Here is a 17,976-nt window from a genome sequence, read left to right as displayed (position 1 = left end):
ATATATATTGATAAACTGTATATATGTAAATATATATTTATATGTATACTGTATACATCTATTAATATATATATATATATGTGTGTGTGTGTGTATATATATATATATATATATATATATATATATACATATATATAATGTGTGTATGTGTATATACATAGATATACACAGACAGTACATATATATATATATACATACATATATCTATATATATATATACATATATATATATATATATATACATATATATATATATATATACATATACACACACACACACACACACGCATAGTGACGCTGCATAGTAGGTTAAAATTCATTTATTTAAATGTTTACTTGCCATATTTACAGTAATTATTTATAAGATGTTTATGTATTAGATTTTAATTTTTCCTTTAATGTTTCTTGGAAGTTCGAAAATATGGTCTCAGAAAATTATGGAAATATTTAAATTATTTATTTAAAAGTTATTATTATTATTACCAGTAGTAGTGGTACTATCATTATTATTATTAAGAATACTATTTATATTATTCTAATAGCAATGATTGCACAACGTTTTCTTTAATTAGTTTAGTTGATTAAATTATTTTATGTTAACAAAATACTTTATTAATCCCCGAGGGGAATTTGAGATTTTACGGTATATATATATATATATATATATATATATATATGTGTATGTATATATATATATATATATATATATATATATATATATATATATATATATATATATATATATATGTGTGTGTGTGTATATATATATATATACATAGTAGGCCATCTCGCCATCAGTTTGGAGGTCCTTGGCCTGGAGAACGTTGAAGACCCCGTTCTAGAGAACACTATGTAGACGAGCCCTAATCCAAATCTGTAAATTCGCCATACCAAGTTTTGAGAGAAAGTGCCCTCTTTCGAAACTTTGTGTGCCTTCAAATGTGAGTTACACAACAGCGTTGAACGTGTGTGTGTGTGTGTGTGTGTGTGTGTGTGTGTGTGTGTGTGTGTGTGTGTGTGTGTGTGTGTGTTGGAAGTTAGCAGAAAGAGAAGAAGAGGTGATGTTGCAATTTTTCTGTACGTGAATGTGATTGGCTGGCCAGAGGTGAGAGGAGGCGGGTTCACGACCTCCGACGCTCTTTGCCGACGCGTGAGGAAGGAACAGCGCTCAGAGGGGGAAAACACAAGGGGTCACGACCCGTTCTCCCAAAACACACACACACATATTTGCACGTAGCGTCCACTCCAACACACACACACACACACACACACACACACACATTTACATGACGGATTTTGTCCGACAGCAAGGTCCTCTCGCCCTCCGAGTTATGTTAGGCAACACAATATTCTCATCATCTGGCCAGCACTAATTAAGAGCGTGCACGTGCTACAACAACACAACACTAATGAGGGTCATGAGAGTCCTCCTGCGAGTTGTCAGCGTCCTGAAGTTTGGTTGTGTGTATGTGTGTGTGTGTGTGTGTGTGTGTGTGTGTGTGTGTGTGTGTGTGTGTGTGTGTGTGTGTGTGTGTGTGTGTGTGAACGAGGCCGCCTTGTGTCGTTTGTCCTCTCCAGATAAGCGTCTGTGGACACCTCCTCAAGTCGGCATTGTTAGCTCATGTGTGCTTAAACTGCGCAACACCTCACCGTCGCCATGGTAACCAGAGCTCACACCTTACACTTTAATGGCCTTCACTCAAACGTTTCGCCTCCAAGGGCCAAAGTGGAAATGTGGATATTGTCACACAGTTGTGTGCCTAATTCAGTTAACTTCTTTTGTGTACACTTGTCACCGCAAAACATACAAAAAAGGTCATTTTCTGCAGATTATCGCCATATCCAGGTGTTTAAGATAATATAAATGTAAAATATACACATTTAAATACATGTTTCTTGTCATATTTTTTGTAAATTATTTAATTATTTATATTGTTATTATTATTATTATTTTAAATTAATTGTTTTGATTAACGGTGGTTACACATCTGTTTAACATAGCGTTGTTATCATTGTTAGTATAAAAATATAATTTTTAAATTAAGTATTTTTCACATATTATTATAATAAAAAATACAAATAAAAGTTCATTATTTATATCAATATTTTAATAGTTATTATTTTTAAATTACATATTTTCATTAAGGGTATTTACATATATGTGTGACAATGTTTTTATTATTAATATAAAAATACATATGAATATATTATTATTAATATTTTAAAGAATCCATCCATCTCCATCCATCTTCTTCCGCTTATCCGAGGTTGGGTCGCGGGGGTAGCAGCCTAAGCAGAGAAGCCCAGACTTTCCTCTCCCCAGCCACTTCGTCCAGCTCCTCCCGGGGGATCCTGAGGCGTTCCCAGGCCAGCCGGGAGACATAGTCTTCCCAACGTGTCCTGGGTCTTCCCCGTGGCCTCCTACCGGTTGGACGTGCCCTAAACACCTCCCGAGGGAGGCGTTCGGGTGGCATCCTGACCAGATGCCCGAACCACCTCATCTGGCTCCTCTCGATGTGGAGGAGCAGCGGCTTTACTTTGAGCTCCCCCCGGATGGCAGAGCTTCTCACCCTATCTCTAAGGGAGAGCCCCGCCACCCGGCGGAGGAAACTCATTTCGGCCGCTTGTACCCGTGATCTTGTCCTTTCGGTCATAACCCAAAGCTCATGACCATAGGTGAGGATGGGAACGTAGATCGACCGGTAAATTGAGAGCTTTGCCTTCCGGCTCAGCTCCTTCTTCACCACAACGGATCGATACAGCGTCCGCATTACTGAAGACGCCGCACCGACCCCTCACTCATGAACAAGACTCCGAGGTACTTGAACTCCTCCACTTGGGGCAAGATCTCCTCCCCAACCCGGAGATGGCACTCCACCCTTTTCCGGGCGAGAACCATGGACTCGGACTTGGAGGTGCTGATTCTCATCCCAGTCGCTTCACGCTCAGCTGCGAACCGATCCAGTGAGAGCTGATCCTGGCCAGATGAAGCCATCAGGACCACATCATCTGCAAAAAGCAGAGACCTAATCCTGCAGCCACCAAACCAGATCCCCTCAACGCCTTGACTGCGCCTAGAAATTCTGTCCATAAAAGTTATGAACAGAATCGGTGACAAAGGGCAGCCTTGGCGGAGTCCAACCCTCACTGGAAATGTGTCCGACTTACTACCAGCAATGCGGACCAAGCTCTGGCACTGATCATACAGGGAGCGGACTGCCACAATCAGACAGTCCGTTACCCCATACTCTCTGAGCACTCCCCGCAGGACTTCCCGAGGGACACGGTCGAATGCCATCTCCAAGTCCACAAAACACATGTAGACTGGTTGGGCAAACTCCCATGCACCCTCAAGGACCCTGCCCAGAGTATAGAGCTGGTCCACAGTTCCACGACCAGGACGAAAACCACACTGTTCCTCCTGAATCCGAGGTTCGACTATCCGGCGTAGCCTCCTCTCCAGTACACCTGAATAGACCTTACCGGGAAGGCTGAGGAGTGTGATTCCACGATAGTTAGAACACACCCTCCGGTTCCCCTTCTTAAAGAGAGGAACCACCACCCCGGTCTGCCAATCCAGTGGTACCGCCCCCGATGTCCACGCGATGCTGCAGAGTCTTGTCAACCAAGACAGCCCCACAGCATCCAGAGCCTTAAGGAACTCCGGAGCTTTTTAACTACCTCAGCAACCTCAGCCCCAGAAATAGGAGAGCCCACCACAGACTCCCCAGGCACTGCTTCCTCATAGGAAGACGTGTTGGTGGGATTGAGGAGGTCTTCGAAGTATTCCCTCCACCGATCCACAACATCCGCAGTCGAGGTCAGCAGAACACCATCCTCGCTATACACGGTGTTGATAGTGCACTGCTTCCCCTTCCTGAGGCGGCGGATGGTGGTCCTGAATTGCTTCGAAGCCGTCCGGAAGTCGTTTTCCATGGCCTCACCGAACTCCTCCCATGTCCGAGTTTTTGCCTCTGCGACCGCTGAAGCCGCACACCGCTTAGCCTGTCGGTACCTGTCCGCTGCCTCAGGAGTCCTATGAGCCAAAAGAACCCGATAGGACTCCTTCTTCAGCTTGACGGCATCCCTCACCGCCGGTGTCCACCAACGGGTTCTAGGATTACCGCCACGACAAGCACCAACTACCTTGCGGCCACAGCTCCAATCAGCCGCCTCGACAATAGAGGCGCGGAACATGGTCCATTCGGACTCAATGTCCAGCACCTCCCTCGTGACATGTTCAAAGTTCTTCCGGAGGTGGGAATTGAAACTCTCTCTGACAGGAGACTCTGCCAGACCTTCCCAGCAAACCCTCACAGTGCGTTTGGGCCTGCCAGGTCTGTCCGGCATCCTTCCCCCACCATCGCAGCCAACTCACCACCAGGTGGTGATCGGTAGAAAGCTCCGCCCCTCTCTTCACCCGAGTGTCCAAAACATGAGGCCGCAAATCCGATGACACAACTACAAAGTCGATCATGGAACTGCGGCCTAGGGTGTCCTGGTGCCAAGTGCACATATGGACACCCTTATGTTTGAACATGGTGTTCGTTATGGACAATCTGTGACGGGCACAAAAGTCCAATAACAAAACACCGCTCGGGTTCAGTTCCGGGCAGCCATTCTTCCCAATCACGCCTCTACAGGTTTCACTGTCGCTGCCAACATGAGCATTGAAGTCCCCCAGTAGAACGAGGGAATCACCCGGGGGCGCACTCTCAAGTACTCCCTCGAGTGAATCCAAAAAGGGTGGGTACTCTGAGCTGCGGTTTGGCGCGTAAGCGCAAACCACAGTCAGGACCCGTTCCCCCACCCGAAGGCGGAGGGAAGCTACCCTCTCGTCCACCGGGTTGAACTTCAATGTGCAGGCTCTGAGCCGGGGGGAAAACAAGAATTCCCACCCCAGCCCGTCGCCTCTCACTGCCGGCAACGCCAAAGTGGAAGAGAGTCCAGCCCCTCTCGAGAGAAGTGGTTCCAGAGCCCTTGCTGTGCGTCGAAGTGAGTCCGACTCTATCTAGCCGGAACTTCTCCACCTCGCGCACTAGCTCAGGCTCCTTCCCCCCCAGCGAGGTGACGTTCCACGTCCCAAGAGCTAGCTTCTGTAGCCAAGGATCGGACCGCCAAGTGCCCTGCCCTCGGCTGCCGCCCAGCTCACATCGCACCCGACCTCTATGACCCCTACTATGGGTGGTGAGCCCATTGGAGGGGGGACCCACGTTGCCTCTTCGGGCTGTGCCCGGCCGGGCCCCATGGGGACAGGCCCGGCCACCAGGCGCTCGCCATCGTGCCCCACCTCCGGGCCTGGCTCCAGAGGGGGGCCCCGGTGACCCGCGTCCGGGCAAGGGAAATCTGGGTTCCTTGTTTGTTTTCTTCATAGAGGTCTTCGAGCTGCTCTTTGTCTGATCCCTCACCTAGGACCAGTTTGTCTTGGGAGACCCTACCAGGGGGCATAAAGCCCCCGGACAACATAGCTCCTAGGATCATTGGGACACTCAAACTCCTCTACCACGTTAAGGTGGCAGCTCAGAGAGGAGTATTTTTTATATATTTTAAAGAATATTAACAATTATCTTAAATTAAATATTTTCATTAGGGGTATTTACATATATGTGTGACATAATGTTATTATTATTAATATAAAAATACATATGAATATATTATTATTTATATTTTAAAGAATATTAACAATTATTTTAAATTAAATATTTTCATTAGGGGTATTTACATATATGTGTGACATAATGTTATTATTATTAATATAAAAATACATATGAATATATTATTATTTATATTTTAAAGAATATTAACAATTATTTTAAATTAGATATTTTCATTAGGGGTATTTACACGTGTGACAAAATGTTATTGTTAATATAAAAATACATCTAATTATTGTATTATTTATATTTTAAATGTTATTAATAATATTTATTTTATTTTCATTGCGTCTCATAAATAAGCAAAATAAAAAGCGTTATACATATACATTGTGGTTATCAGAATTCCCACTATACTGTAATGAAGAGATGCAAATATCACTTTGCAGCCGGAATGTGATTTATCAAGCCTTAAACAACGTTTAAGGCTTGATAAAGCGGCCGCTGTTTTGCATCTACATTTTCTGCAGATTTTCGCCTCGTTTGACCTAAATATTTAATCCGATTTCTTTCAAATCCTACCCAGACAGATTAGACATATAGAGGATGCTAAATTTCGAAGTGTTTAGGTTTTCATTACAGGAAGTGGACATAGCATGGCGACCAAATTTATCCTTTTGCATAGAGCGTCAAAAAGTCGCAACTTAACGGTAGAGCAGGGGTTCTTAAATTCAAACCTGTTTAAAAAAAAAAATCTATGGATTTTACAGTGAAAAAAACCTGTCAGCTCAGTCAACCGAATTTTACAGCAAAATTTACGAATTTACGGTGGTTTTTACGCCAAATTACTGCACATAGCAACACTGTACCTCTGTTGTTTTTATGTTAAAAAAGACGTTCATGAACATTTTTACTGCACATAACCATTACCAGTTGTTTCTAAACACACAAGTCATTGTTTTTTTTTGTTTTTTTTGTCAAGATATAGATAGATGTTTTTTTTACTGTAGGTAGAGAAAATGAATAACATTATAGTGGTGAGCCAAAGAAAAGGCAAACTAAAATAAACACATACAGTGATGTGTGGGGACCCCTAGAGGTAGTTGTAGGGTGTCCCCAGCTAAATGACAGATAGTTAATAGTAATGGAGCCTTATTGGGTCCATGTGTACACTCCCTTTTACATTAAAATTGATATTATACATGTGGGCTCATACATAGAAATGCTGTTGATGTAGCAAGCTACTTTTGCCGTGTAGCTTCCCCTTTAATCGAGAGTAACTTGCCCATGTTGTTGTGTCCGTGCCATTGTCCAGTTTCTGGACTTGTGCTTCACGGTGCATCCTTAGCGTGACAGTGCACGCCAAATGAGGGGAACGAAAGGCCACAAACGACCCACAATGCACTGCAGCACGCCTCATAAAAAAGCAGCAGCGTGGTTAACCGTTCCCACGTGGAAAATGTAATCGCTGCCTCTCTTTGAGAGCCCAGCAGTCGGTTGATTGGTGATTTTAAATCACCGACACACTCCATAAAGTAGAGTAGATGAGGGGTGAAAAAAAAAAAAAAAAAACACCCACATGTGCTCACAATTAGTTATAATAAATATTTGATAGTTTGTATACAGCAGTGCTTCTCAATTATTAAGGAGGAAGAAAACATTTTGCGCACTCCATCGGCATAAATAGCATCATTTGTCTATAAAATTGTTATAAGTACACCTCTGCAAAACATTGTATCCTTATCAACATTAAATTAAAAACAAAAAATTTAAATCAACTTTCAACCAATAATAACTTTATTAACATTGTTTTTAGTCTAACAGAAAATATTTAAAGTGCATCGATTTGCATGAAATTCTTAAAAAAATGTACCCTTATTTTAACCATTTAATCCTAAAAAATACAATTAAATAACTCAATAAATAATAACAAATTTAAATTGATCAGCAATATTAACTCGGGGAGCACAATTTATAAAACATGTTAACCTACAAAACAAAAATGAATAAAACCATTTTTGCAGATTTTTTAAAATTTTTATTAACACCATTTTTTAGTCTGTAACAGCAAATATTTAAAGTGCATCGATTCGCCTGAAAAAATTTTTTACCCTTATTTAACCATTTGGTCCTGAAAAATACAATTAAATAAACTCAATAACTAATAACAAATTCAAATTGATCAGCAATATTAACTCAGGAGCACAATTTATAAAACATGTTAACCTACAAAACAAAAATGAATAAAACAGTTTTAGCAGATTTTTTTGATTTTTTTTATAAACACAATTTTTTAGTCTGTAACAGAAAATATTTAAAGTGCATCGATTCACCTGAAAAAAATGTTTTTACCCTTATTTAACCATTTGATCCTGAAAAATACAATTAAATAAACTCAATAACTAATAACAAATTCAAATTAATCAGCAATATTAACTCAGGAGCACAATTTATAAAACATGTTAACCTACAAAACAAAAATGAATAAAACAGTTTTAGCAGATTTTTTTTGATGTTTTTTATAAACACAATTTTTTAGTCTGTAACAGAAAATATTTAAAGTGCATCGATTACCCTGAAAATTTTTTTTACCCTTATTTAACCATTTGATCCTGAAAAATACAATTAAATAAATTCAATAAATAATAACAAATTCAAATTGAGCAGCAATAGTAACTCAGGAGCACTATTTATAATACATGTTAACCTACAAAACAAAAATGAATAAACCAGTTTTAGCAGATTTTTTTTATTTTTTATTAACACAATGTTCTAGTCTGTAACAGAAAATATTTAAAGTGCATCGATTTGCCTGAAAAAAATGTTTTACCCTTATTTAACCATTTGATCCTGAAAAATACAATTAAATAAACTCAATAAATAATAACACATTTAAATTGATCAGCAATATTAACTCGGGGAGCACAATTTATAAAACGTGATAACCTACAAAACAAAAATTAATAAAACAATTTTTGCAGATTTCTTTTAATTTTTATTAACATTATTTTTTAGTCTGTAACAGAAAATATTTAAAGTGCATTGATTCGCCTGAAAAAAAAAAAGGCCCTTATTTAACCATTTGATCCTGAAAAGTACAATTAAATAAACTCAATAACTAATAACAAATTCAAATTAATCAGCAATATTAACTCAGGAGCACAATTTATAAAACATGTTTACCTACAAAACAAAAATGAATGAAACTATTTTTGCAGATTTTTTTATTTTTTTTATCAACACAATTTTTTGGTCTGTAACAGAAAATATTTAAAGTGCATCGATTCGCCTGAAATTTTTTTATTACTCTTATTTAACCAAGCAAAAATGAATAAAACCTTCTTTTTTTTCTTTTATGTTTTTTATTAACACAATTTTTTAGTCTGTAACAGAAAATATTTAAAGTGCATCGATTTGCCTGAATTTTTTTTTTACCCTTATTTAACCATTTGATCCTGAAAAATACAATTAAATACATTCGATAAATAATAACAAATTCAAATTGATCAGCAATATTAACTCAGGAGCACAATTTATAAAACATGTTAACATACAAAACAAAAATGAATAAAACAATTTTTGCAGATTTATTTTTATTTTTATCAAAATAAGGAAGTCAGGATTAATGGCTACAATGAGCACATTTTGGAGTGCACAGCTTTTTGAAGCGGGGTTTGAAGCATGATACTGATAAAGCATGTCCACTATTTGAGAAGGACTGCTATAATGGCTGTTTGAAGGTGGATATTTCCAAAACTTTTTTTATATATATAATGGATGTATTTCGACTTAGACTGTGAAAAATGGCACATGTAATCTGATTACCGTATTTTTCGGAGTATAAATCGCACCGGAGTATAAGTCGCACCTGCCGAAAATGCATAATAAAAAAGAAAAAAAACATATATAAGTCGCACTGGAGCCCGGCCAAACTATGAAAGAAAACTGCGATTTATAGTCCGAAAAATACGGTAGTCAGTGCAAAAAAACAAGTGATTAATCACCATATGCAACTATGTCTGAAATGTTCCTGTTTATACTGTAATGTACAGAAAGATAAATGACGGGGAACTTGTCTTTACACGTGTATGCCAGTTCATAACGATAAATAATATGTGTGTCTGGTGTGTGTGCAGAGGAGAAGCAGAAGCAGGAGGAGGTGGAGAAGGAGGAGGAGGAGACGCTGACAGGAAAGGACGAGGAGGAAAGACGCATCGCTGAGATGGGTCGCCCCATGCTGGGAGACCACGTCAAACTGGAGGTGATCATCGAGGAGTCTTATGAGTTCAAGGTAAGACCGACCACGTCTAGGACTCCTGATGGGCAGGAACTACAACACTAGTTTGGACTTCTTACCGTATTTGTTACCATAGTCAACATCATGCCAACAATAATCCCTACACTAGCCCAGTCACAGTCAAATTATTATTATTTTTTTAAGAGCGATCCTTCAGTTAGTAAAATAAATACAAGGAAAGATCATATACATGTATAATATACACATTTAAATACATGTTTCTCCTCATAATTTTTTATAAATGTATTATTCATAATGTTATTATTATTATTTCAAATTAATTGTTTTGATTAAGGGTGGTTACACATCTGTTTAACATAGCGTTGTTATTATTGTTATTATAAAAAATGTTAGTTTTTAAAATAATTATTTTTCACATATTAGTATTATTATTATTATTATAAAAAAGACAAATAAAAATGTCATTATTTATATACATTTTTAATAATAATAATAATTTTTAAATTACAAATTTTTAAGTGTATTTACATATCTGTATGACATAATGTTATTATTATTAGTATAAAAATACATATGATTATAATATTATTTATATTTTGATCCACATTAATAATTATTTCAATTAAATATTTGCATTAAGGGTATTTACATATATGTGTGACAAAATGTTAATATAAAAATACATCTAATAATTTCATATTTATATTTTATATAGTAATAATTTTAAATAGAATATTCTCACTAAGGTAATTTAGTCTCAGAAAATTAGAATATTGTGATAGTTATTTATTTTCTGTAATGCAATTAAAAAAACAAAACTGTCATACATTCTGGATTCATTACACATCAACTGAAATATTGCATGCCTTTTATTATTTTAATATTGCTGATTATGGCATACAGCTTAAGAAAACTCAAAAATCCTATCTCAAAAAATTAGAATATTTCCTCAGACCAAGTAAAAAAAAAGATTTATAACAGCAAAGCAAAATCAAACATTTGAAAATTTCAATTAATGCACTCAGTACTTGGTTGGGAATCCTTTTGCACGGATTACTGCATCAATGCGGCGTGGCATGGAGGCAATCAGCATGTGGCATTGCTGAGGTGTTATGGATGCCCAGGATGCTTCAATAGCGGCCTTTAGCTCATTTGCATTATTGGGTCTGGTGTCTTTCAGCTTCTTCTTCACAATACCCCACAAATTCTCTATGGGGTTCAGGTCAGGGGAGTTGGCAGGCTAATCGAGGACAGTAATGCCATGGTCAGTACACCAGTTACTGGTGGTTTTGGCACTGTGGGCAGGTGCCAGATCATGCTGGAAAATGAAATCATCATCTCCATAGAGCTTTTCAACAGATGAAAGCATGCCAAAAAGATGGCACAAATTGTAGTTTTGTGCTGGATTTTCCACAACATGACAAAACACCACAGTTTGGATGCAATGTGTGTGTAGGGAATGAGTATCTCCATGGCGACAGCTGGTAGTATGCGCCAAATCCTCACTTTAATAAGGCAGTCTGCATCACTTTTGCACTTTTTAATTGCTAAAGCACGCTCCACATGCCCTCTGATAGTACACACAATTTCATCGTTTTCTTATGATTTGGGACCTTCGTCAATCGGGGTTTGGTGAAGTTGCTTCCTTGCATGCGTGCCGCCACCTCCTAATCTCTCTTCCCTGTTCAGACTCCTTCAAATAGAGCGAACATTTACGGAGGATTGAGATAACACACGCGCACACACACACATTCGTTACTCTAATTAGCCGAGCTGCGGGAAGGTTCTCCTCCTTTTCTTCGCACTTCAGAGGGAACGCAGGATGCTAATTGTGTTGAATGGATCTGGGAGGGCTGGAGATAAAAAAGCCATTCCACACACACACACACACACACACACACACACACACACACACACACACACACATACTGGTTATCATTTGGAATGGGGACCAAGTTTTTGATCATCACTTGTGGGGACCACCCTTTTTACAGGTTGTGGATAGGGATGTCCGATAATGGCTTTTTGCCGATATCCGATATTGTCCAACTCTTTAATTACCGATACCGATATCAACCGATACCGATATCAACCGATATATACAATCGTGGAATTAACACATTATTATGCCTAATTTGGACAACCAGGTATGGTGAAGATAAGGTAATTTAAAAAAATTTAAATAAAATAAGATAAATAAATTAAAAACATCTGCGATGAGGTGGCGACTTGTCCAGGGTGTACCCCGCCTTCCGCCCGATTGTAGCTGAGATAGGCTCCAGCGCCCCCGCGACTCAAAGGGAATAAGCGGTAGAAAATGGATGGATGGATGGATGGAAATTAAAAACATTTTCTTGAATAAAAAGGACAGTAAAACAATATAAAAACAGTTACATAGAAACTAGTAATTAATGAAAATGAGTCAAATTAACTGTTAAAGGTTAGTACTATTATTCTACATGTAAAGCGACTTTGGGTACTTAGAAAAGCGCTATATAAATCCCAGTTATTATTATTAGTGGACCAGCAGCACGCACAATCATGTGTGCTTACGGACTGTATCCCTTGCAGACTGTATTGATATATATTGATATATAATGTAGGAACCAGAATATTAATAACAGAAAAAAAACAACCCTTTTGTGTGAATGAGTGTAAATGGGGGAGGGAGATTTTTTGGGTTGGTGCACTAATTGTAAGTGTATCTTGTGTTTTTTATGTTGATTTAATAAAAAAAATAAAAAAAATTTAATTAAAAAAAAACCAAAAAAAATCGATACCAATAAAAAAAAAAACGATACCGATAATTTCCTATATTAAATTTTAACGCATTTATCAGCCGATAATATCGACAGGCCGATATTATCGGACATCTCTAGTTGTGGACAGAGGTGGGTAAAGTAGCCAGAAATTGTACTCAAGTAAGAGTACTGTTACTTTAGAGATTTATTACTCAAGTAAAAGTAAGGAGTAGTCACCCAAATATTTACTTGAGTAAAAGTAAAAAGTATGTTGTGAAAAAACTACTCAAGTACTGAGTAACTGATGAGTAACATACACACTCATATCATATATATATATATATATATATATATATATATATATATATATATATATACATACATACATACATATACATTGATATATACAGTATATAATTTATAAGTATTTATTTTGCTGTTTTTGTTTACATGTTAAAGGTGTTTTAATGAATATACATGCATGTTTAACATATAGATTCCTTTCTTTAATGAAGACTAGAATATAAGTTGGTGTATGACCTGATTCTGATGACTTGCGTTGATTGTAATCAGACAGTCGTGATGATAACGTCCACGTTTTCAAATGGAGGAGAAGAAAAGTTCCTCCTTTCTGTCTAATACCACATGAAAGTGGTGGGTTTTTGGCATCCTATTTGTCCAGCTTCCATATTCGTTTTTATACACTTTACAAGAAATATATCTGTGTTGGCCCTGCGATGAGGTGGCGACTTGTCCAGGGTGTACCCCGCCTTCCGCCCGATTGTAGCTGAGATAGGCTCCAGCGCCCCCCGCGACCCCAAAGGGAATAAGCGGTAGAAAATGGATGGATGGATATTGGTGTCAAACTCCGTAGCTTGCTAGCTTGTTTACGCTGGCTTTCGGAGACTCTTGTTTTGAAAGCGCAGGCGCGATGGCACGGCACTTTTATTGTGAAGACAGGAACGTCCTCATGTGCGGTCAGTCTTGAGGCTTTTGATGGTACGGTTGAAATAAAACAAGTATCTTTTTTCCTTCACACTTTTGATTGATTGATTGGAACTGTTATTAGTAGATTGCACAGTACAGTACATATTCCGTACAATTGACCACTAAATGGTAACACCCCAATAAGTTTTTCAACTTGTTTAAGTCAGGTCATGTGACCACCTGGCTCTGTTTGATTGGTCCAACGTCTCCAGTGACTGCATCTGATTGGTGGAACGAAGTGAAACGTCACCAGTAAGGCAGGCACTTTGAAGGTCTGTCTGACAGACCAAAACAAACAAAGCGTGCATTAACAGATCGATAAAAATTAGTAGCGAGTAGCGAGCTGAATGTAGATAAAAGTAGCGGAGTAAAAGTAGCATTCCTTCTCTATAAATATACTTAAGTAAAAGTAAAAGTATGTTGCATTAAAACTACTCTTAGAAGTACAATTTATCCCAAAAGTTACTCAAGTAGATGTAACGGAGTAAATGTAGCGCGTTACTACCCACCTCTGGTTGTGGAGGCATAAAAAATTTTTGATAAAATGGCCACTGCCCAGTTAGCTCATACACGTCTTTAAATCTCTGGATTGATGAAGTAATGTGCTGATCATTCTTACTGGGGACCCTGGGGAAAAAGAGTTAATATGGTTCATGGGGGACCAAATTTAAATAATTTTGCATAATCCACACAAATTTGTACGTGACTACTGAGGGCCATTTAAAAAAAAAAAAAGTTCAAATGAAATATGACATGATCCTCAGAATACAGCACTACAGCTGTCCTCTTATAGGATAGGTGGAAGTGGTTAAATATACACGGAAGAAGTGTGAGCAGTGCAGTACCAGCTACAGCCCGATGAGGGGGCTGCTGTGCAAATGTCTCACACTCAAACTAACCAGTAGGGCTGTGAATCTTTGGGTGTCCCACGATTCGATTCAATATCGATTCTTGGGGTCACGATTCGATTCAAAATCTTTTTTTTTTTTCATTCAACACGATTCTCGATTCAAAAACGATTTTTTTCCCGATTCAAAAGGATTCTCTATTCATTCAATACATAGGATTTCAGCAGGATCTACCCCAGTCTGCTGACATGCAAGCAGAGTAGTAGATTTTTGTAAAAAGCTTTTATAATTGTAAAGGACAATGTTTTATCAACTGATTGCAATAATGTAAATGTGTTTTAACTATTAAATGAACCAAAAATATCTTTGTGAAAATATTGGACACAGTGTGTTGTCAAGCTTATGAGATGCGATACAAGTGTAAGCCACTGTGACACTATTGTTCATTTATTTTTATTTTTATAAATGTCTAATGATAATGTCAATGAGGGATTTTTAATCACTGCTATGTTGAAATTGTAACTAATATTGATAATGTTGTTGATAATATTCATTTTTGTTTCACTACTTTTGCTTTGTTCTGTGTCGTGTTTTTGTCTCCTCTCAATTGCTCTGTTTATTGCAGTTCTGAGTGTTGCTGGGTCGGGTTTGGTTTTGGAATTGGATTGCCTTGTTATGATATTGCTGTGTATTGTTTTGTTGGATTGATTAATAAAAAAAATACAAATTAAAAATAATAATAATAATAAAAATTATCAATTTTAAAAAAATGAGAATCGATTCTGAATCGCACAACGTGAGAATTGCGATTCGAATTCGAATCGATTTTTTCCCACACCCCTACTAACCAGTAAACATGTTTTATGGGCCAAAGCTTAAAAATCACTTAGGCATCTTCAGAATGGATCTGACTATCATTTAAAAAGGTTTCCCTTTAGGGGATCTGTTTTTTTGTCCCCATACCGTCACAGGTCCCCTAAAGGTAAACAGAGTGATGTCCCCATTATGTAAGCATTGCCAGAACACACACACACACACACACACACACACACACACACACACACACACACACACATAGAAACACCAGCCTTTTGTTGGTGTTCACATGCAGTTCAAATGACTTTCTGGTACCCAAGTCCAATAAAGAAGTGAAATATACCGTATTTTTCGGAGTATAAGTCGCACCGAAGTATAAGTCGCACCTGCCGAAAATGCACAATTAAGAAGGAAAAAACATATATAAGTCGCACTGGAGTATAAGTCGCATTTTTTGGGGAAAGTTATTTGATAAAACCCAACACCAAGAATAGACATTTGAAAGGCAATTTAAAATAAATAAAGAATAGTGAACAACAGGCTGAATAAGTGTACGTTATATGAGGCATAAATAACCAACTAAGAACGTGCCTGGTATGTTAACGTAACATATTATGGTAAGAGTCATTCAAATAACTATAACATATAGAACATGCTATACGTTTACCAAACAATCTGTCACTCCTAATCGCTAAATCCCATGAAATCTTATACGTCTAGTCTGTTACGCGAATGAGCTAAATAATATTATTTGATATTTTACGGTAATGTGTTAATAATTTCACACATAAGTCGCTCCTGAGTATAAGTCGCACCCCCGGCCGGCCAAACTATGAAAAAAACTGCGACTTATAGTCCGAAAAATACGGTACCAGCCAAGGCCATGTGTGCTGGGAAACACATGCTTAAAAAAAGGACAAGGAAGGTCGGCAGGATCACAGAAAAGCATTATTATTACCATTATGTTTTAGAATATTGTCGTATGCTGGTTACGGTGAGCCACTATCCCATTTGTCCTTCATCCTAAAATCATAACTGGATAATTAATGCTATACTATGCCATGTGTGATGGTTGTCATTGTTCCCTCCTGTGACAGAACACAGTGGACAAGCTGATAAAGAAGACCAACCTGGCTCTGCTGGTAGGAACCAACAGCTGGAGAGACCAGTTCATCGAGGCCATCACCGTCAGCGCAGGTGAGAACTAAACACAGTAGCTTGATACGTGTTGATAATTAAAGTGAGGAGTTTCGGGAAGGTAAGGTTGAGGCAATCAGCTCGTTAAAGGCTGCCGCCTGAATGTAAAGGTCAGACAATCTGTCGGCTTTAAGAGGTGCAACTTTCCCAAGTCTTGTTAGGGTGTTGTTGCTCGGCAACCGGCAGCGAGTTAGCCGAGAAATCATCTTAACGGAATGATTATTGCGCCTCCGAGGAGCTCAGCCCGCTGACACGCACTGTAACTGATGTTTCAATCTCAATGTAATGAAGCTGTGCTGCTAACAAGATCGCAAATATTACATGTAATGTGTGCAGTGTTTGAGGCACAGTTACACAAACGTGCAATAAAAGGTAAGAAAGTTGATGAAATAAAAAGTACTGCGATTAACCAAAATGAGAGATAATCACGTTAAAATATGATTTGCGTGTGAATGTCCTGTGTGGGAGATGCAGTAGATTTTGTATTGGGGAGAAGAGACCTGGAAATTCTGGGAAATACGGGGAATTTTGGGTAAGGGAAACATGTTTTGCGTTCGATATATCAGAAGAGTAGTGTGTGCGGATGGGTGAAAGGTCGGAATCGGGTTAAAAAAATGGCGCAAAAAAGTTTGAGAATTTTGAGCATTGTAGAAGTATGAATATGTCCATTCATTTGAAATGGGAATTTCCTGGAAATTTGGGGATTTCGGGAAAACCGTGAATTTTTCTAAATATCGATACAAGCACAATTGTCCTGGATGATATGAATGGGTTGGTGTTGGAATTTTTGGAATCGGTTGAAAAATGTTGATGTAGTAACAGTTTGAATTGAGAAATTCCTGCAATTTCGGGAAAACCAGGAATTTGTACTGGGGAAAAAAAGAATAGTAATATTTGTTGTCCCAACTAAGAGGAATTGTTTTAAGGTGGTATGGTGGGAAACGGTGGAAAAATGTGGACTGTGAAAACTTTCCAGACAGAGGTGAAAAAAGGTGCTTTGCAAAACTGAGAATTCCTGGAATTTTTTTGAATTTGGAAAATGATTGCCCAGGTGAGTGGGGTGTGTGGATGGTGGAACGGTTCAAATCGGATGAGAAATGTGGGATATGCAGTAGATTTTGTATTGGGGAGAAGAGACCTGGAAATTCTGGGAAATCCGGGGAATTTTGGGTAAGGGAAACATGTTTTGCGTTCGAAATATCAGAAGAGTAGTGTGTGCGGATGGTTTAAAGGTCGGAATCGGGTAAAAAAATGGCGCAAAAGTTTGAGAATTTTGAGCATTGTAGAAGTATGAATATGTCTATTCATTTGAAATGGGAATTTCCTGGAAATTTGGGGATTTTGGGAAAACCGGGAATTTTTCTAAATATCGATACAAGCACAATTGTCCTGGATGATATGAATGGAATGGTATTGGAATTTTTGGAATCGGTTGAAAAATGTTGATGTAGTAACAGTTTGAATTGAGAAATTCCTGCAATTTCGGGAAAACCGGGAATTTGTACGGGGGGCAAAAATAGCAACATTTGTTGTCC

At 38.2% G+C, this 17,976-nt stretch overlaps 1 protein-coding gene across 3 annotated transcripts in view; it reads left to right on the top strand.

Moving 5' to 3' along the window:
- The window catches only part of slc8a1b (solute carrier family 8 member 1b), a 331,344-nt gene that overhangs the window by 272,197 nt on the left and 41,171 nt on the right, over positions 1 to 17,976 (top strand). For all 3 annotated transcript variants that reach the window (XM_061965914.2, XM_061965907.2, XM_061965923.2), the window contains exons 6-7: positions 9,731 to 9,885; positions 16,342 to 16,441. In XM_061965914.2, the coding sequence (XP_061821898.1) occupies positions 9,731 to 9,885; positions 16,342 to 16,441 (255 nt within the window). The remainder of the gene's footprint in view (positions 1 to 9,730; positions 9,886 to 16,341; positions 16,442 to 17,976) is intronic.

This window comes from Nerophis lumbriciformis, linkage group LG02, assembly GCF_033978685.3.
Source record: "Nerophis lumbriciformis linkage group LG02, RoL_Nlum_v2.1, whole genome shotgun sequence".
Taxonomy (NCBI): domain Eukaryota; kingdom Metazoa; phylum Chordata; class Actinopteri; order Syngnathiformes; family Syngnathidae; genus Nerophis; species Nerophis lumbriciformis.
The sequence above is the reverse complement of the archived record's forward strand: the minus strand, read 5'-3'. Positions and strand labels throughout refer to the sequence as shown.